The sequence below is a fragment of the Oncorhynchus keta genome, chromosome 15 (assembly GCF_023373465.1).
Source record: "Oncorhynchus keta strain PuntledgeMale-10-30-2019 chromosome 15, Oket_V2, whole genome shotgun sequence".
Taxonomy (NCBI): Eukaryota; Metazoa; Chordata; class Actinopteri; order Salmoniformes; family Salmonidae; genus Oncorhynchus; species Oncorhynchus keta.
This window is the reverse complement of record NC_068435.1, coordinates 9,905,772-9,927,223: the sequence shown is the minus strand read 5'-3', so window position 1 is coordinate 9,927,223 and position 21,452 is coordinate 9,905,772. Positions and strand designations below refer to the sequence as shown.

The 21,452-nt window shown below is 43.0% G+C and overlaps 1 protein-coding gene across 1 annotated transcript in view; it reads right to left on the bottom strand.

Moving 5' to 3' along the window:
* Positions 1-21,452, bottom strand: part of LOC118394406 (pinopsin-like) — a 66,586-nt gene that overhangs the window by 29,541 nt on the left and 15,593 nt on the right. The window contains exon 2 of the mRNA XM_035787583.2: positions 14,582-14,910. Within this exon, the coding sequence (XP_035643476.2) occupies positions 14,582-14,910 (329 nt within the window). The remainder of the gene's footprint in view (positions 1-14,581; positions 14,911-21,452) is intronic.

Below are 21,452 nucleotides of genomic sequence, written 5' to 3'. Positions count from 1 at the left end.
CACACACACACACACACACACACACACACACACACACACACACACACACACACACACACACACACACACACACACACACACACACACACACACACACAAACAGCTCCCAACCTCAGAACAGGGAGAATCTCCTCCCTTGAGCTTTAAACCCATTCAGTATGCCATCATTCTTATTCATAGTCCCAGTATGGCTCCAGTTTTAATGCATTGTAGGGATGCTAAATTCCAACAGCAAATTAATTGTATTCATGAATATTTTATTTCAAATAACACAAAGAGCAAACCATTAGAGGTGTGAAATGTGTTTGTTTTTTTAGAAACATAATAACAGATTGGCGACGTCAGTTGTTTTAGGAAGGCTTGTATTTATCATAGACATTGGATTGCTGCAGAACACAAAATATCTGTAGATAGCTAAATATCTCAGGTTGTTATTGAGGCTTTCATACGTTGCAGCTACAGTATATTTAACTATTGAGCAATTACCACATTATGTGCACGGCTTTATCATGTGCCTTTTAAAAGTAATTCACGCATCCCACAGAGTTTACCACAGTGTTTACCATGAATGCGATCTTTGCAAACATTGTGGAAATTGCCTTTAATAAAAGGCGCTTTGTTGGTAGTGCAGAACGAATTAATCCTGTCCAAAGAGCCAGCGGGTGTACTAAACCACGTTGAGATGCGCATCGTTTCCACATTGCCTGATGTCTGTGGGAGACGCTTCTTTAGGATTGTGTCCATAGAAATGTTTATTTCGTTTTCATGGAATGTTTCATCCTATCGTTATTTTTTTATTAATGACACTTTATTTATTCACTGTGTACTCAAGACAGGGAAGACTGTAAAAAAAGACAATCTCCCGGAGACTAAGCCATCCTAACGTCTGTAAAGTTATTTCCTTCTGGATGTTCGGACCTTAGTTCTGTTGTTAGGTCTTTGTTTTAGTATGGTCAGGGTTGTGAGTTGGGTGGGTTTCTGTGTTTGGCCTGGTATGGTTCTCAATCAGAGGCAGCTGTCAATCGTCACATTTCAGGACTGTTTCGGTTTTCGTTTGTATCATTCACTTTGTTATTTTGTATTTTTTAGTGTTCAGTTTAATAAACTAAAATGGACACTTACCACGCTGGTCCGATCGCTCCTTCTCCTCCTCGTCAGAAGAAGAGAAGAACCGTTACACTGGAATCTTCTTCTTTGATTTAGCAAAGACCCTCACTTTTCCAAACCAGAAACAAGCAAGTGGCTTCACTGTTAAACAGAACATTTTAAGGGGCAATCTGCAATTGCGACATCTGCTTTCTTTTACTTTTAATTCATGACATATACCCATTGATTCATGAAGAATACAATTTATACACTGAGTATACAAAACATTGAGAACACCTGCTCTTTCCATGACATAGATTTACCAGGTGAATCCAGGTGAAAGCTATGATCCCTTATTGATGCCACTTGTTAAATCTGCTTCAATCTGTGTAGATGAAGGGGATGAGACAGGTTAAATAAAGAAGGAACATGGATTGTGTCTATGTGCAATTCAGAGGGTGAATGGTCAACCCTGCTGGGTTTTTCACACTCAACAGTTTCCTGTGTGTATCAAGAATGGTTCCCCACCCAAACTGTGGGAAGCATCTGAGTCAACATGGGCCAGCATCCCTGTGAAACCCCTTGTTTTGTCCTTTGTTTGTAAACAAAGTAATTGTAAACAAACGATGTATAGCCTCAAAACATGGTTAAAACAAAACATTTGTGTACAGATCGAAATAGGTTTGCAAGAAAAATCTGCTAATCAGCCAGGCCGGTGCTTCAATTCCGATGTAGAATTCTCTGGGGAATAAAGATATCTAATCTCAAAAGACAGACGTGGAGACAGGAGTAAGATTCGCAGTGGCTTTCCTGAATATGCCAAGGTATGGCAGTGATATTACTGTCCATCACTCACAATCGTTGAATGAATGCCAGGGCCTCAGCACTCGACTTTGTTTTGGATAGATGGTGAAGGAGCATCGGTGTGAGGCACCAAATTATATATTTTATAGCTAAAGACAGAAAGTAAAATCGGTTTGTTTTGGCAATGCTCACACTTGTTGTCATTGAGTCAGAGGCTGTAGCCGCTGCACTAAGCAATTAAGTGAATTAACACGAATCAACTCGACCCATGCATAGATTGATATAAACATTTAAAATAACACCTACCCCCAACTGAATGTGCTGTAACTGGAAACCCTCTCAGATGTGACAGCTTGTATGAAGTGGAATGGGTGGAGGGAGATATTAGCAACAAAGCTAACATATTCCCCAACGCTGTATTGTACACTCTCAAAGAGTTTATTCGACTTTTGCCACCAAAGATGGCAGACCATAAATGTTTGCAAAATAATGAAGAGCTTTTTTTTTAGCTTCTTTGAACTTACCCCTTTTCCCTTTTTTGTTTGGCCCTGATGCTAAACTATTGTCCCTCTCTGACGCTCGAGATCATCAGGCTGCTCATTATTACGCACACCTGTCACCATCGTTACGCGCATTGGGGCATCATCAGACTCACCTGGACTCAATCACCTGCCTGATTACCTTCCTATATCTGTCACTTCCTTTGGTTCTTTTAAGGAATTTTAATTATGAGATTTCTGTTGTTTTGAATTTGGCGTCCTGCACTTTCACTGGCTGTTGTCATATCATCCCGTTAACAGGATTGCAGCCATAAGAAGTTAACAATCCTTTGAATTTGGGGAGAATTTGTTTTGATGTTGCACTGACAAGCACACCCACAAAATCTACAGCAATACTTTACGTAGTGTAGCTTGTTCATTTTTTTTCTATTACATTATATCAACCCATGATGCTGTGAATGGTCCTGTGTTGCAACATTTTTCCAAACAGGAAGAAAATAAATAGAAAACATTATTTTGGGGGGACTTCTGTCGCTGAACATGAAAGCAAAAACACTTTGGTAACTAAGCAACACGTGGTAATAAGTGTGAGGTATTGCCTATCGGTCGGCCAGATGTGGCAGACCTCGCTAAGTGAAAATCACAGATGTGGCAGACCTCGCTAAGTGAAAATCCCAGATGTGGCAGACCTCGCTAAGTGAAAATCCCAGATGTGGCAGACCTCGCTAAGTGAAAATCACAGATGTGGCAGACCTCGCTAAGTGAAAATCACAGATGTGGCAGACCTCGCTAAGTGAAAATCACAGATGTGGCAGACCTCGCTAAGTGAAAATCACAGATGTGGCAGACCTCGCTAAGTGAAAATCCCAGATGTGGCAGACCTCGCTAAGTGAAAATCCCAGATGTGGCAGACCTCGCTAAGTGAAAATCACAGATGTGGCAGACCTCGCTAAGTGAAAATCACGGATGTGTCAAAGCAAATATGATAATCACCTAAAACTGAGGGATTGCGGAAAAATGACTAAATCTGAACGGATATTCACTGTCAAGGGATAAATGTCCGTCACTCTATTGCTAAATTGGTGCTCTTACCCACTTTACAGCTAATTGTATTATTAAAAAAAGCTTTTACCATCACCAAATGTAGTAGCCTGGGCACCAGTCTCCTTACCTAACATTCCACTCCTTGGCATCCCTGTAATTTTCCAAAGTCTTTGACAAATGACAATACACAGTGGACATGTAACAAACAAACAGACACTCAAACTGACATACACCAAATACACAGACAGCACATTGACACCTTAAGAGTATAATTAGGAGGTGTCATTGTAATAAAGACTTTCAATATAAAGCCATGCGCGGTAAATAGCTATTTTTGTCTGAACTAACGAAAGACTACACTCTGGTGTCCATGCCAAATATTTCTCTATTTTAATGCAACAGGTGTGTGGTATCATCTTGACAGCTGTGAATCCCTCTCACACCTTCCTGTCGATAGAAAATGGTTGCCCAAATCAACAGAAATTGGACCGGAGAAGAGACATGGTGGAATGGCAATTACAGAGAGGAGAAAGCTTTCATTGGGAATGAAGGATATAGAAAGAGTCAGACAGAGAATTAAACAGACAGAGAAAGAATCAGACAGAGAAAGAATCAGACAGAGAAAAAGTCAAGACAGAGAGGGTCAGACAGAGAGGGTCAGACAGTGAAAGAGTCAGACAGTGAAAGAGTCAGACAGAGGGTCAGACAGTGAAAGAGTCAGACAGAGAAAGAGTCAGACAGTGAAAGAGTCAGACAGTGAAAGAGTCAGACAGAGAAAGAGTCAGACAGAGAAAGAGTCAGACAGAGGGTCAGACAGTGAAAGAGTCAGACAGTGAAAGAGTCAGACAGAAGGTCAGACAGAGAAAGAGTCAGACAGAGAAAGAGTCAGACAGTGAAAGAGTCAGACAGTGAAAGAGTCAGACAGAGAAAGAGTCAGACAGAGAAAGAGTCAGACAGAGAAAGAGTCAGACAGTGAAAGAGTCAGACAGTGAAAGAGTCAGACAGAGAAAGAGTCAGACAGTGAAAGAGTCAGACAGTGAAAGAGTCAGAGAGAGAGTCAGACAGAGAAAGAGTCAGACAGAGAAAGAGTCAGACAGAGAAAGAGTCAGACAGTGAAAGAGTCAGACAGTGAAAGAGTCAGACAGTGAAAGAGTCAGACAGAGAAAGAGTCAGACAGAGAAAGAGTCAGACAGTGAAAGAGTCAGACAGTGAAAGAGTCAGACAGTGAAAGAGTCAGACAGTGAAAGAGTCAGACAGAGAGTCAGACGGTGAAAGTCAGACAGTGAAAGAGTCAGACAGAGAAAGAGTCAGACAGAGAAAGAGTCAGACAGAGAGTCAGACGGTGAAAGTCAGACAGTGAAAGAGTCAGACAGAGTGAGAGTCAGACAGAGAAAGAGTCAGACAGAGAAAGAGTCAGACAGTGAAAGAGTCAGACAGTGAAAGAGTCAGACAATGAAAGAGTCAGACAGAGAGTCAGACGGTGAAAGTCAGACAGTGAAAGAGTCAGACAGAGAAAGAGTCAGACAGAGAAAGAGTCAGACAGAAAAAGAGTCAGACAGTGAAAGAGTCAGACAGTGAAAGAGTCAGACAGAGAAAGAGTCAGACAGTGAAAGAGTCAGACAGAGAAAGAGTCAGACAGTGAAAGAGTCAGACAGAGAAAGAGTCAGACAGAGAAAGAGTCAGACAGAGAGTCAGACAGAGAAAGAGTCAGACAGAGAAAGAGTCAGACAGAGAGTCAGACAGAGAAAGAGTCAGACAGTGAAAGAGTCAGACAGTGAAAGAGTCAGAGTGAGAGTCAGACAGAGAAAGAGTCAGACAGAGAAAGAGTCAGACAGTGAAAGAGTCAGACAGTGAAAGAGTCAGACAGTGAAAGAGTCAGACAGAGAAAGAGTCAGACAGAGGTCCTTCTGTAGCTCAGTTGGTAGAGCATGGCGCTTGTAACGCCAGGGTAGTGGGTTCGATCCCCGGGACCACCCATACGTAGAATGTATGCACACATGACTGTAAGTCGCTTTGGATAAAAGCGTCAGCTAAATGGCATATATTATTATTATATTATTATTATTAGAGAAAGAGTCAGACAGAAAAAGAGTCAGACAGTGAAAGAGTCAGACAGTGAAAGAGTCAGACAGAGAAAGAGTCAGACAGAGAAAGAGTCAGACAGAGAAAGAGTCAGACAGTGAAAGAGTCAGACAGAGAAAGAGTCAGACAGTGAAAGAGTCAGACAGAGAAAGAGTCAGACAGAGAAAGAGTCAGACAGTGAAAGAGTCAGACAGAGAAAGAGTCAGACAGAGAAAGAGTCAGACAGTGAAAGAGTCAGACAGAGAAAGAGTCAGACAGAGAAAGAGTCAGACAGAGAAAGAGTCAGACAATGAAAGAGTCAGACAGAGAAAGAGTCAGACAGAGAAAGAGTCAGACAGTGAAAGAGTCAGACAATGAAAGAGTCAGACAGAGAGTCAGACGGTGAAAGTCAGACAGTGAAAGAGTCAGACAGAGAAAGAGTCAGACAGAGAAAGAGTCAGACAGAAAAAGAGTCAGACAGTGAAAGAGTCAGACAGAGAAAGAGTCAGACAGTGAAAGAGTCAGACAGTGAAAGAGTCAGAGTGAGAGTCAGACAGAGAAAGAGTCAGACAGAGAAAGAGTCAGACAGTGAAAGAGTCAGACAGTGAAAGAGTCAGACAGTGAAAGAGTCAGACAGAGAAAGAGTCAGACAGAGAAAGAGTCAGACAGTGAAAGAGTCAGACAGTGAAAGAGTCAGACAGTGAAAGAGTCAGAGTGAGAGTCAGACAGAGAAAGAGTCAGACAGTGAAAGAGTCAGACAGTGAAAGAGTCAGACAGAGAAAGAGTCAGACAGAGAAAGAGTCAGACAGAAAAAGAGTCAGACAGTGAAAGAGTCAGACAGTGAAAGAGTTAGTCAGTGAAAGAGTCAGACAGAGAAAGAGTCAGACAGAGAAAGAGTCAGACAGAGAAAAAGTCAGACAGTGAAAGAGTCAGATAGTGAAAGTCAAACAGTGAAAGAGTCAGACAGAGAGTCAGAAAGAGTCAGACAAAGAAAGAGTCAGACAGAGAAAGAGTCAGATAGTGAAAGTCAAACAGTGAAAGAGTCAGATAGTGAAAGTCAAACAGTGAAATAGTCAGACAGAGAGTCAGACAAAGAAAGAGTCAGACAGAGAAAGAGTCAGACAGAGAAAGAGTCAGACAGAGAAAGAGTCAGACAGTGAAAGAGTCAGACAAAGAAAGAGTCAGACAGAGAAAGAGTCAGACAGTGAAAGAGTCAGACAGAGAAAGAGTCAGACAGAGAAAGAGTCAGACAGAGAAAGAGTCAGACAGATAAAGAGTCAGACAGAGAAAGAGTCAGACAGAGAGCGATGACCAAACATAGAAGAGAAAAATAGCAAAAGGGAATTGCAGAGAAAGAAGCCACGGGTCAGGAATATGGGCTCTGTTCCAACCTTCACACTAACAGTGAGAATGATTAGATGTATTGAACATGCTTTCTAACTGTTTGAACCTAGACTGTCTGATAATCAAATGGTTCTTTACCTGCAGTTTCATGTCAATCATTTCACCTGCTAAAGGTTTCTCCAAGGTAGATCATTACCACATTCCCTAAATCTAATTGGCCGCTGAAGTTTCTCCCAATCTATTAGGTCAGCTTCAAATAAATACAATTTCATAAACTCACAGGACATTGCAAATATCAATCCAAAATATGTAGACAATTGATTGGGGCGGCAGGGTAGCCTAGTGGTTAGAGCGTTGGACTAGTAACCACAAGGTTGCGAGTTCAAACCCCTGAGCTGACAAAGTACAAATCTGTTGTTCTGAACAGGCAGTTAACCCACTGTTCCTAGGCTGTCATTGAAAATAAGAATTATGTTCTTAACTGACTTGCCTAGTTAAATAAAGGTAAAATAAAAAATCTGAGCTTATTTGTTGTCAAACTTGTGGCACTATAAGCTTTAGAGTGGTTGTGACTTTATTCTCGTGGAAGTCACGGAGATATAACATTCCATTGATCAAAACACACATGGATTATACATTACGTGACTTTAAGGAAAATAGAATGTTTCATGGTGACCATGAAAGTACCTCCAGACAAATACATCACCCAATGAATGCATTAATTATAACACACATACAGTATAAGGTTTCAGATGATACAACCTCAACTCTCTTTTTATGTCCTCACAAAAACAATCAGATACCTCCGACAAAAAATTACTGAACCGATGGCCTCTTGTCAATTTTAATTCTAGCGATTTCGTCAGAGCAAATATAGAGCCAAGATAAAGGATAATTCAAGTTGCGGGGGAAGCCAAATTGAAATGTAAGATGTCAGGTCGGTGATGCAGACAATTAAATATTAGGCGGTTCCACACTCAGGAACGTTATCAAAGACATCCTTAATAGCTGAGTGATTCATCTTCAGTGGTTGATGTCAGTCATAAAGTGGCCACGGCTTAATGGAAAGGAATGACATCTATGATTATGGCCTGGCACCTTGCCATGGAAAAGTAGTCATTTGTTTTTATGAGTACTGTGTGTGTGTGTGTGTGTGTGTGTGTGTGTGTGTGTGTGTGTGTGTGTGTGTGTGTGTGTGTGTGTGTGTGTGTGTGTGTGTGTGTGTGCGTGTGTGTCATTTCACATCAGTAATAAATTACATTCACTAGGACGGTTCTTCTCATAGCTTGCAAATGCATCAGGCATCAAGAATCTGCTCATTACTAATGCCTCATGTAATACAAAATCACACACACACACACAGCTCTCCAAAGGGCTCACTTCGCCCAATCCCCCAAAGCAGGTACAGTTTCATACACTTGCACACCTTCAAAACAGACACACTCTTTGCTTCACTGCTTTTCGTTTAGTCCCCTGAGACACACACACACACACACACACACACACACACACACACACACACACACACACACACACACACACACACACACACACACACACACACGCACACACGCACACACGCGCGCGTCCTGGGACCCGTTCTGGTTATAACAGCCATATTATCAAGCAACTGGAAGCTCTGCACCCAATAGGGAGGAGGGAGTGGAGGAGGGGGTCGAACCCTTCAGCAACGCATCACAAAGTGAGTGGGGGACCAATTACAGTATTTCAGACAATCAAAGTGAGTGTGATGCTGTCAAAAAATATGGAGGGTGGAAAGGGGCTCAATTGCAGGAGGCCACTGGGAACGTCATTCCATGTCACTGTTATGAAACAGCAGAGTACTATAATAACAGCTGTAAATCTAAATCACATTAAATCTAATCAAATCATAAAAGCTTGCAGCCTTTTGTCACTCCCTCAAACCACACAACTGTGATATAAACCAATTACAAAGAAAAAAAAAAAAACAAGACAGCCACTTCCTGATATTTTCCCTGTTTTTTTTTTTTTTTCTAGCAGCCTTTGTGGCGAACTTGGTTGGTTCTGGTGCAGCACTGATAGTGGCTGTGCATGTCGGTCATCATGTGCACCTGTCAAAGACAAAACTGGCACATGTGGTATCTCTGGTCTACCTCTGGCTGCCTATTGGCCATCACATTTGGCAATCGACGTCAGTCTGCACAACTGGCTGTCACAAAGCTTCAGAATTGAATTGCATTATAGGACAGATACATAGGACAGTATCTTAACGTCCTCTATTGGCTATGTAGTACTAAATTGGTTTCATCATGACAACAAATGTAAATCAACTTGTATATGTCAGTAACAGTTTGTATAGATATTAAAAGTTCTGAATGGGACATTTGGACCCAGCCTAATAACTGCTCATACCTGTCAGATCTACAAGAAGTGTCTGATGCAAAGGATCGATTTTGAAATTGAACACACGACTCACCCTCTAAAGCAAATGGAAACTTCACGTCACCTCTTTGAGCGTCTTCAATCAGGCTTTAGGGTCACAATCACAGCACGGAAACTCTGGTCAAAGTGGCCAACAATCTATTACTAGCGACTGAACCTGGCAATCTTAGCTTTCTCACTCATCCTACTGGACCTCTACACTTCCTTTGACATTGTTTACCATTATATCCTCCTTGGAATAATGATAATGATAATGATAATAATAATAATGGAAAAGACTCTGGAAATCACCGGAACAGCCTTGGTTCATGTCCTAGCTGTCAGACCGGCAGCAGTTTCAAATCCACCCATGCTCATGTCTGCTCCTGTCCCCCACAAGGCTCAGTCCTAGGGCCTCTCCTTTTCATTATCTACATCCTGCCCCTCGACCAAATCATCCGACAACACGGTCTCCATTTGTTACGCTGATGACACAGAAATCTATTTTCACTCCAAATCCACCACTGACCTCCACCCGTCGTCACTCATCAACCTCCTAAAATAAATAAAATCATGGATGAGCTCAAATCTTCTGAAGTTCAATGGCAATAAGACAGAGGCCATGTTGTTGGCACCCAGATCTCTCCTGAAGAAGGAGAGGAGTTGAGGAGTTTGACCTCGACTGCTGCCCTGCCTCTCAGGTGAAGGATCTTTCCTTTGATGCCCACACTAAAACCATCACTAAATCTGCCTTCTTTCTCAAGAACATCGCCAGACTCCACCCCTCCCTTACAGACTCAGCTGCTGAAACCCTTATACATGCCTTCTTTACCTCATGCATGGACTATTGCTTAAATATATCAAGAACTCAGCTGCGAGACATCTCACCCGCCCTAAATCCTGAGAGCACATTACACCCACACTCCTCCACCACTGACCTCCAATCAAAATCAACTTTAAAATCCTTCTACTCAAACAACGAATCCCTGCATGACTTGGCTCCCTTCTCTCTCTCTCACATGCTACACAGCTGCAACAAACAAAAAAATCTAAAAACACCACAATCATTCAAATCCAACAAGTATTCAAATCCATAAAATAGGCATCATTACAAAGATAATTTATTATTAATTTGTTACATGCATGTCTTAAGAAATACTGCTGTGCTTTGAGTGTTGTGAGCGTATGTAATCGCAGTAATTATATTTTGAAATAGAGCTCAAGGGGTCATTTGTAAGAGGTGTTTGGCAAGGTGATTTGAAAAACTGCAGCTCTTTCTGATATTTTTTTATAGTGTCTTACTTGTTTCGTTTCCCCGCGTCAATTCCAAGTTCTGCTGTTCATCAGATTCTTCATATATACGATTTAACAATTGATAATATTCTCACCCATTAGTCTATGGTCAATTTAATCTTGTCTTTAGGCTAAACTCTATTATTATATGTGTGAAAATGTTTTTCCCGATATGGTTTAGTTGTAGTTTCGATGGACCATCATCAGCTGTGCAGACTAATTGCTAGTGATTGACATGGTGGTGAATGACGGGAAGGGGGGGAGTAACATGTCCTCTTAAAACTACTTACAAAACAAATGATGTTTGTGATATTAAGGTTCTAACAACGACAGTGTGTTATTTGCGGTCACTTTTGATAATGGTGTTTTCCCACTCATGGAACTGCCATGTGCGCATTGCTCCACTTAAAATGTGAAGAAAAAGCCTAATAGTTTATCAACATTTAAAGCTAAACGTTCTGATCTGTTGCGTCAGCCACATTGTGTAAAGGTTTTCCTCCTCTTCGTCTGAAGAGGTGTAGCATGGATCGGACCAAGATGCGGCGTGGTAAGTGTTCATGATGTTTATTTAAAAAACATAAACTGAACACTAAATTAAATACAAAACAATAAACGTGAACAAAACCGAAACAGTACCGTGTGGCGAACAAACACAGACACGGAAACAAACACCCACAAACCAACAGTGAAACCCAGGCTACCTAAGTATGATTCTCAATCAGAGACAACTAACGACACCTGCCTCTGATTGAGAACCATACTAGGCCGAAACATAGAAATCCCAAAATCATAGAAAAACAAACAGACTGCCCACCCCAACTTACGCCCTGACCATACTAAATAACTACAAAACAAAGGAAATAAAGGTCAGAACGTGACACATTGAGTGAAAAAGTGTTTTTGATGCTAGTGGTTGTATTAATGTGGGATGTATCGCATCCCACCTCTGTCCCAGAATATGTTTGGAATATTTATTTCTCACACAGACTAGGTAAACTTTTGTACTATGGGGGATAATAAATTGACATATGTTAGTGCTTTTGTTGTTCTTTAGGCCTACTCATCTTGTTGGCTGACGAAAAGTACATGTGGACAGTTCTTCCAATATCTTCAAAATGCACCTCAGAATTGGATAAGGAAACTCTCTATGTGTCTGTCTTCACTTGTAGCTTGTGAGAAAGACCAGATCACGTGATGGAGAGCCATGTGAGTGAGAGATACTTCGGAGTGCTCTACACTCAGGGAGAAGAGAACAACATAGCACTCCGTGCCAAAGGCGCCTTACGGCCACACAAAGGGGATGCCGCCATGAAATTCGAGGCATTATCAAGTGTTGTCAAATTGTGAATGAGAGACTGATGATGTGTGTACAGTCTGAGCAAAAAAGAAAAGCAGAGGTCATGCCTTTCAAGCGACTTATTTCAAATCATCATGAGAGTCGCATCATGCAACCTTACAATGTATTGCAAATCAAAACATATAGCCCAACTTTTGCAGAACAACTAAAGTTACATGCATTACTCTAAACTCTAAATTAAATATATAGGAAATTCTATTTCTTTGTTAATCACTCAACACAGAACAGCCTCATGTCCACACTTGTCACGACTTCCGCCGAAGTTGGCTCCCCTGCCTGTTCGGGCGGTGCTCCCCTGCCTGTTTCGGGCGGTGCTCTCCTGCCTGTTTGGGCGGTGCTCGGCGGTCGTCGTCACCGTCCTACTAGCCACTACCGATCCCTTTTTCGTTTGTCTGTTGGTTTTGTCTTATTAGTTTCACCTGTGTGTATTTTGGTTTAATTAGCTTCCCTATATGTAGTAGTTTGACCCGCCCTTGTTTTGTGCGGGATTGTCTTTTGTTATGTGTGTACATATTAGGTCGTAGTGTATTTTATTTTCTATACTGGACACCCTGTGGTTTTGGGTTGTCTGTAGTGTCCTGTGCCCTGTATTGTATTGGGCTTATCAGTTTGGTGTGCAATAGTAAAGCACTTTACTCCGTTACTCTCTCTCTGCGTCTGATTCCTGCACACACACCTAGTCCCGCGTGACAACACTCCCTCAAATCTTTTGGAGAAAATATCCTTTCTATTTTATTCAGCTCTGTTCAATTGTATTCTTCATACTATAAAAAAATATTATATAATGCCACAGAATTCTAAACAAATCTTGCCTGCTAAATGAACTAGTGTAGCCCACAGCCATCAGGACCTAACATAAGGACAACTCAGAGTATGCTATTCAGTTCTTCTGAACAACATTTTCTTCATATTATGCTTCTTTAGACCTAAAATAAATAATGGATTTATTGTAAAGGTGTAGGCTATATTACATGGCTTTACTAGACTTTTGTAAATGTAGATGTTCCAGAGGTCTGCATCAGTGGCTTGTAGGCTGTGTGTGGAAGCCAGGAGATGCTACGTGTGTTTATGTTAATTAACAGTCAATTACTGTGAGACCGGCAGTTAATTGCATGACAATCACCCTGACTCAATTTTGTGACTGCTACAGCCCTAGTTCCAACCCCTGCCTTTGGAGAAACCTTTGGGTTTCAGGTAGAACCCTTTTCACAGAGGGTTCTACATGGAACCCAAAATAGTTGGAACTGAAAAGGAACTTTTGGAACTCATTTTTCGGAAAGTGTTGTGTTTTAACAGATTATTGTCACGGTATGCTCTTCATTTGAAGTGTTAGCTACATGAGTATCTACAGACAAGCCTGTCTTTGGAAAAATAAAAGCAAGGGTACTACTGGATATTACATGGTATCCATAGGCATTGATCAATCAAATATCACATTCACTGCATTGTTGGGAAGGGCCCGTAAGCATTTCACTGTAAGGTCTACCTACACCTGTTGATTTCGGCACATGTGACAAATAAGATTTGATTTGATTTGAATAACATTTGATTTGATTTAAATCGATGATACGGAGTGACTTGGTGTAGGTTTCAGGGTACTACACTCTTAGAAAAAAAGGGGTCCAAAAGGATTCTTCGGCTGTCCCCATAGGAGAACCTTTTTTGATTCCAAGTAGAACCCTTTTGGTTCCAGGTATAACTATTTTGGGTTCTATGTAGCACCCTCTGTGGAAAGGGTTCGACAAAAAAATACATTAACACCGACAAAGGGTGAGCTGCATCATTCCAAATGTCCCTCCCTCACCTCCCCTACGGTGAGTGGCTATTTATCATTGATAAGGTAGAGATGGTGGAGCCTGTCACAGCTTAAAATAGATGAATCGATTTCGCTATCCTCGTGTGGCTCGGACCAAAGACGAGCACTTTAGTAGATTGGGGAATTCAAAGCTGTCAGCTTCTCTGCTTTATTGGTCAAGTACTTGCTTGACAGGGAATAATTTGAGAAGAAATAACATTTTTAAAAAGAAAGGAGGGAGGGATATGCTTCTTAAAATAATGGAAAGTGGTTATTATTCATGGCTGCACGTCACTCCTCATGGTTGTTGAAGAGCCACTGAGTGTTTATCATTTTAAGACATGATGCACTGACAGTTGAGCGAGCTGTACTCCTGGGAAGAAATCAGAGCAGGGCGAGATACACTGAGAGAGAGAGAGAGAGAGAGAGAGAGAGAGAGAGAGAGAGAGAGACAGAGAGAGAGAGAGAGAGAGAGAGACCTCCCCGGAGTGACAACGCTGCCTTTACAGCTTGTCTGCTCATATTTCCCCGGTCAGAGATGAGTGTGGAAGTGAAAACAGGACTTGCTGTAGTTCATCATGATTTAGTGTATTGGAAGTATCGTAACATACGGTATGGTTGCAGGCGAGACACAATTGTGGTTTATTCCATATACTGTATTTAACAGCTGAACTTGGTTGAAAAAATATTTTTTAAGGCATTTTAAGGCGGAGGTCTAGAAAGGGCCACGATGGTGATAACATACTGTATGTCTCTGTATCTGCAACTCAGCACTGCTGAGAAATAGTCCATGCATTTAATAGTGTGCACTGTAACACAGGTATGTGTGCAATAGCCACTGTTTGATGAGTTCATTCATGAATTTAAGAAAACAAGTGTGGTTGTCCTACTCACCTGTTTGATTGCATGCATCAGTTTAGCGTAGCAGTAGACTATGACCAGGAAGGGGACGATGAGGCAGAAAACAAAGAGCGAGATGATGTACGAGATATTGTTGGCGCTCTTGGCCATCCAGTCCACTGAACAGGTGGTGCCGGGCCCCTCGGGGCCGTAGCGGCTCCAGCCGAAGAGCGGCGGCAGGGTCCACATCAGTGAGTAGACCCAGGAGAAAGCGATGCCCAAGGCTACCTTCCGGTAGTTGGTGGAGTCGGCCTCGGTTGGACCCATCATGGTAGTGTAACGCTCGTAGGAGAGCACGGCCAGGGAGATGAGGGACACGATGCCTTGGAACCAAAACACAGACACGTGCTCAGAATATGTTGAACAGGGCCAATACAGAAGTTCATAAAGGGAGGGCAAGACAACATCACAGACAACACTTCTGACTTCAAACACATGTTTACCTTTGGGGTGTTTGAACAAAAGGCAGACAAAGCAGTGGGAGTGCTTATGCAGTTAAGTAATGAAGCACAAGGTGGAGTGGTATATTTGATTTACCTTTATTTAACTAGGCAAATCAGTTAAGAACAAATTTTTACTTGCAATGACAGCCTAGGAACACTAAGTAAGAATTTGTTCTTAAATGACATGCCTAGTTAACTAAAGGTAAATCAAATATACCACACTACCACATTCCCTGAGCTGACAAGAAATATTTCTGTCATGTTCAGTGGCAGAAAGACAGAAATGTATCTTGTCAGCTCAGGGATTTGAACCGGCAACCTTTTGGATACAGGCCCAACACTCTAACCACTAGGCTACCTGCCAACCCTACACTTTAACCACTAGGCTACCTGCCAACCCTACACTTTAACCACTAGGCTACCTGCCACCCCCTCTAACCACTAGGCTACCTGCCATCCCTACACTCTAACCACTAGGCTACCTGCCAACCCTACACTCTAACCACTAGGCTACCTGCCACCCCTACACTTTAACCACTAGGCTACCTGCCACCCCCTCTAACCACTAGGCTACCTGCCACCCCCTCTAACCACTGGGCTACCTGCCACCCCCTCTAATCACTAGGCTACCTGCCACCCCCTCTAATCCCTAGGCTACCTGCCACCCCCTCTAATCACTAGGCTACCTGCCACCCCCTCTAATCACTAGGCTACCTGCCACCCCCTCTAATCACTAGGCTACCTGCCACCCCCTCTAATCCCTAGGCTACCTGCCACCCCCTCTAATCACTAGGCTACCTGCCACCCCCTCTAATCCCTAGGCTACCTGCCACCCCACGGCTAAGGCCTGTTCTTATCTCACCACAAACTCCCAAGGTAAATTATTGCTATTATAAACTGGTTACCAACGTAATTAGAGTAGTAAAAGTACATGTTTTGTACAGACCGTGGTATACGGTCTGTCAGCCAATCAGCATTCAGGGCTCGAACCACCTACTGTAGTTTATATGCTGTGTATGCTGGCTTCCAACTGTAATGCATTCATTTCGGTTGCTATTACTTTGCAAAGAGAGATTCCAATGTACTATGGAAAATGTAAGGGTGATCACTCTACATACAGTAGCAAAGGGGCAGAATTCAGCTTTTAGACATTATGCAGGAGGGCCCATGTAATAAGAAAGACTCTGAATACAAGCAACTGAACTGGAGCTTCACATTTACTCAAACTAGTTAGTACCAGAATAACATAGAACAACACTGCGCATGACCACGGGTGCTCCATCCTTAAAGGGGACATCAGTAATTAACAGAACATAACATTCCTTCTCTTATACAATCAGAGTTACTTTTACCAAACCACAACTGAAACATTTCCCAGAACTCGTTGTAGTTATTTTGCATCTTTTAATTTGAACTTGAACAGTTAGTTTTTGTTTGTTTGTTTATAAGTTAGTCTGTCTTTTTGTTTGTTTGTCTGGATAACATCCTCAGTGTCTGTCTGGTGGACGGTGCCTTCGTTCTGTGTAGCGCCTCAGATTGTCTGGAGGCTCCTGAACATCCTCAGTGTGTGCTTGTTCCATTATAGCGTCTGCTATAGCAGCACCTTCATCAACACATTCCCTTCTTTCAGCCTGGGGTCTCTCTACTGCCCCACCGTCCTCTACAGTTCCTTGTGTGTCACTCTCGGGAGCTCTCTGTGCCTGTTCTCTCTCGATTGTTGTGCTGTTTTCCGTGGAATGCATTTGGTTAATGTGACGCCGCCACATTATGTCTGGGCTCACTTGAACCTGGTAAGTTCTGGGTCCCGTTTGTGTGTGTATGGTCCCTCTTGTCCATTTCCCTCCTCTTCTGTAGTCTCGCACCATCACTTCCTGTCCTGTTTGGAGATGGCGCTCCCGGCCACCGGAGAGCATCTTGGCTTGTTTGTTCAGCACTTCATTACGCCTGTTTGGCTTCATGATGTCCAGCTGTGTGCGGAGAGGCCTCCCGAACATCAGTGCGGCTGGGCTTTCATTTGTTGTGGCATGTGGGGTGTTTCGGTAGGAGGCCAGGAACTTGGCCAGTTTTGTTTGCAAAGTCCCTTCGTCTCGTTTTGCTGCACGGAGTCCTTGCTTTAGGGTTTGCACAAAGCGTTCTGCCAGCCCATTGGTGGCAGGGTGGTACGGAGCTGAAGTTGAGTGTTTGATTCCATTTACTGACATGAATCTTGTAAACTCGTCACTTACAAAAGCTTGCGCGTTGTCACTTACCAGCTGCAGTGGCAAACCGAAGCGTGCAAACGTTGTTCTGAGACACTCTATCGTCTGAGCTGAGGTGGAGGAGTCAGTGCAAAACACCTCTGGCCATTTGGAATGGGCATCAACTATAACCAGAAACATGTGCTTTTCAAAGGGACCAGCGTAGTCCACATGAATTCTCTGCCATGGCTCTGCGGGCCATTCCCATGGGTGGACTGGGACAGGAGCAGGCATGTGAAGGGTTTCCAAACATCCACTACAGTTCTTTGCCATATTTTCTATCTGTTGGTCCAGACCTGGCCACCAGAAGTGGCTCCTTGCGAGCAGCTTCATTTTGACAATTCCAACATGACCTTCATGTAGTTGCTGCAAGACTAGATGTTGGCATTTCTGGGGTATCATGACTCTCATTCCCCACATCAAACATCCTTGGTACGTTGTAATTTAGTTTCTCCGCTGGAAATACAGAGTCAGCTCCTTTCTGCCAGTAGCTGGCCATCCTGACATGGTGTAGGTGTACACTTTTGACAAGGTCACATCTTTCCTTGTCTCATGTTTGATAACTGTGCTTGTGACCGGTAGTGCCTCGAGCTGAGCGGTATGGAACATGTCCACTGCATCCACCCTCCTTTGTCTTTCTCTTGTACACGGCAGTCTGGATAATCCATCTGCATTTGTGTGGAGGGATGACGGCTTAAACTCAATGTCATACATATGACTGGCAAGGAACAGGGCGTATCGCTGTAACCTGGCTGCTGTCATTGCCGGAATGGCTTTCTTTGGACTGAAAATGGAAAGCAACGGCTGGTGATCTGTAACCAGTGTGAAACGCTTGCCATATAGGTATGCGTGGAATTTCTTGACGCCCCACACTAGTGCCAGTGCTTCTTTGTCGATTTGTGAGTAGTTTTTCTCTGCATCATTCAATGTTCGTGACGCAAATGCAACTGGCCTCTCTGACCCATCTTTCAGTGTGTGTGAAAGGACTGCCCCTAATCCATAAGGGGACGCATCACAAGCCAACTTCACTGGCATTTCAGGGTCGTAATGCATCGGGACCTGTTCAGATGTTATGAGCCGTTTTGCCTCCAGAAATGCATTTTCACACTGCTCTGTCCACCGCCATGTCCTATTCTTTTCCAGGAGCTGACTTAGAGGCTGGTGTACTGCTGAAAGGTTTGGGAGGAATCTTCTGTAGTAATTGATCAGTCCCGTGAAAGATCTCACTTCTGTGATATTTTGTGGTCGTGGTGCCTGCACCACTGCCTCGATTTTGTCCTGTGTTTTGTGCAATCCATTACAGTCAATCTCATGTCCACAGAAGACAATCTTGTCTTTGAAGAACTCACACTTCTTTAAGTTTGCCTGTAGACCACACTCTTTCAGTCTTTTCAGGACCTCTTCCAGGTTAGCCAGGTGCTCTTTGTCGGTGCGTCCTGTTATGATCATGTCATCCAGGATACACTGGGTTCCTGGGATTCCTTGCAAAATCTGGTCAATAGTTCGTTGCCAAATGGCTGGGGCTGATGCAATGCCAAACACCAGGCGGTTATACCTGTATAGACCTTTGTGTGTGTTTATTGTCAGGTACTGTTTCAGATCGATTTTACTGAAGTGTTTCCCACCAGCTAGTGCAGCAAAGATGTCATCCAGGCGTGGTAGGGGGTATTGGTCCACATGCAACATTGGATTCACAGTTACCTTGAAGTCCCCACACATTCTAACAGACCCGTCTTTCTTCACAATAGGAACTATGGGTGGGGCCCATTCGCTTCTGTCCACTTTCGTCAGGATCCCTGTATCCTGCAAGCGATCGATTTCCGCTTCCACCTTTGGTCTCCGGGAGTATGGAACAGATCTGGCTTTGCAGAATTTTGGGGTTGCGTCATCTCTTAGTACAAGTTTTGCTGTGAAGCCTTTTACTATTCCCATCTGATCACTGAAAACTGTGTTGTATTTATTCCGCAAGTGTTCCAGTGTTTGGTCTGTACCTTTCTCTTTGGACTGGAACGTGTGGAGCATTTTCAAGTCACACCAATTCAGCTTTATTTTTGAAAGCCATTCCCTGCCAAATAATGGGTGGGCAGTTCCAGGCACCACATACAGCTGTAACTGCCCATAATGCACTCTGACCTGCAACGCCCCCATTGGGCTCAATCTCTCTCCTGAGTATGTCTTCAGCAACACATTTGTGTTCTTCAGCTTGATAGCCTTGAAGTGCTCATTGTAGACAGTAGTGGAAATTATAGACACTGCAGATCCTGTGTCCAGCTCCATTTTGAGGGGTTTGCCTTCGATATCTGGTGTCACCCATATTATGCTACTGCTGCGAGAAGTCACTGTGTTTAACTCCATTGTACCAATTAATCGTTCATCTGAATCACTGCCACTGTTCTCTGCTAGTGCATTCACAGACCCTTTCATTTTCTCAGTTTTCCTGTTGTGACTGAATTTGGCTTTGCATGCTCTTTGAATGTGCCCCCTTCTACTGCATTTGTGACAAATTTCGTCTTTGAAACGGCAGTCCTCTGCTCTGTGACCATCTCTGTCACACCTGTTGCATTTTTCGGCCACACAGGGGCGTTGTCGACTGCGTGAAAACTTGTGCAGGGAAATTTGTGACAAGTCGGTACTTCTTTTACTTTGCAACTCAAAAGTATCTTTAGTCGCGATTTCCATAGCCACAGCAATTTCAACAGCCTTTGCAAATGTGAGCTCTGATTCTGTGAGCAAACGTTTTTGAATGTGTTCATGTTTCAGTCCACAAACAAATCTATCCCATAATGTGTCATTTAGGTTCTCTCCCAACTGGCAATGTTCAGACAGTTTCTTCAACACTGTTACATATGTACTAACACCCTCCCCCTCATTCTGATCTCTCTTGTGGAAACGAAAACGTTCCGCGATGAGGAGTGGTTTAGGTGATAGGTGATTTTGCAATATCTCCACAATCTCTGTGAATGTTTTATTTGAGGGCTTCAGAGGGGCAGTCAGATCTCTTAGCAAACTGTATGTTTTTGGGCCAATTAAACTCAACAACGCTGGCACTCTCTTGTTATCAGCAATGTCGTTTGCAATGTACTGTTCCAGTCGTTCAATGTAAGTTGCCCAGTTTTCTTGCGTGTCATCAAACACGTCTATTTTCCCGATGCTCGCCATTCTCTTTACCTCTGGCTCCACGGGTCTTTGATCTGCCGCCTCGTTCTCGTCAGCTCTCCCCTCATCCTCACTGCTTGCTAGCTGTTGTGCTACAGGGTCAAAATCTTCCTCTCTTCCTACGAACTCCATCTGTATTCGTGATGCACACTGCAGGTAATCATCCTCGTCGCCATTGTGGTGTCTTAACACTTAGTACTTATTTATGTAATAAGAAAGACTCTGAATACAAGCAACTGAACTGGAGCTTCACATTTACTCAAACGAGTTAGTACCAGAATAACATAGAACAACACTGCGCATGACCAAGGGCGCTCCATCCTTAAAGGGGACATCAGTAATTAACAGAACATAACACCAGCAATGATTTATATTTTATTTAACAAAGAGCGAGATGACGTAAGTCAACTAAGAACAAATTCTTACTTACAATGACGGCCTACCGGGGAACAGTGGGTTCACTGCCTTGTTCAGGGACAGAACAACAGATTTTGAACTTGTCAACTCAGGGATTCGATCCAACAACTTTTCAGTAATTGGTTTAACGCTCTAACCACTGGGCTACCTACCGCCAAATTGATGCCGCAAAACCTGTCAATGCACACACTTCCTGCTACTGCACCCCGAAACCTGACCCCCGTCATCTTCTTTGTCTTGTTTGTCATTTACTTTGAAGTGAAAATGATCCATGAGGATGTCCTTCAAGGCCATTGATTTCCAACAGCAGTGAAGCAGACACAACCAGTCCTCTAATTAAAACATATGGATCAGACCTTTTTTCCTGTATAGTTCTTCTCAGCTTATAAAGGCAATGGGGGATAATGTACTTGGGCTGTGGCAGCGCAGGTTGTTAACGCTGGTTCACAGTATTAATAAATTACATTCATGCCCCTGAGTACATGTGTAATATACAGCTGTTAGCTATCTGAGCCGCAGGCAAAGCTCTGAGATTTTAGTCACATGTTTACCTCATACTGTACGATCACAGCTGCTACATTGTGGGTTTGCATGCTACATTGTGGGTTTGCC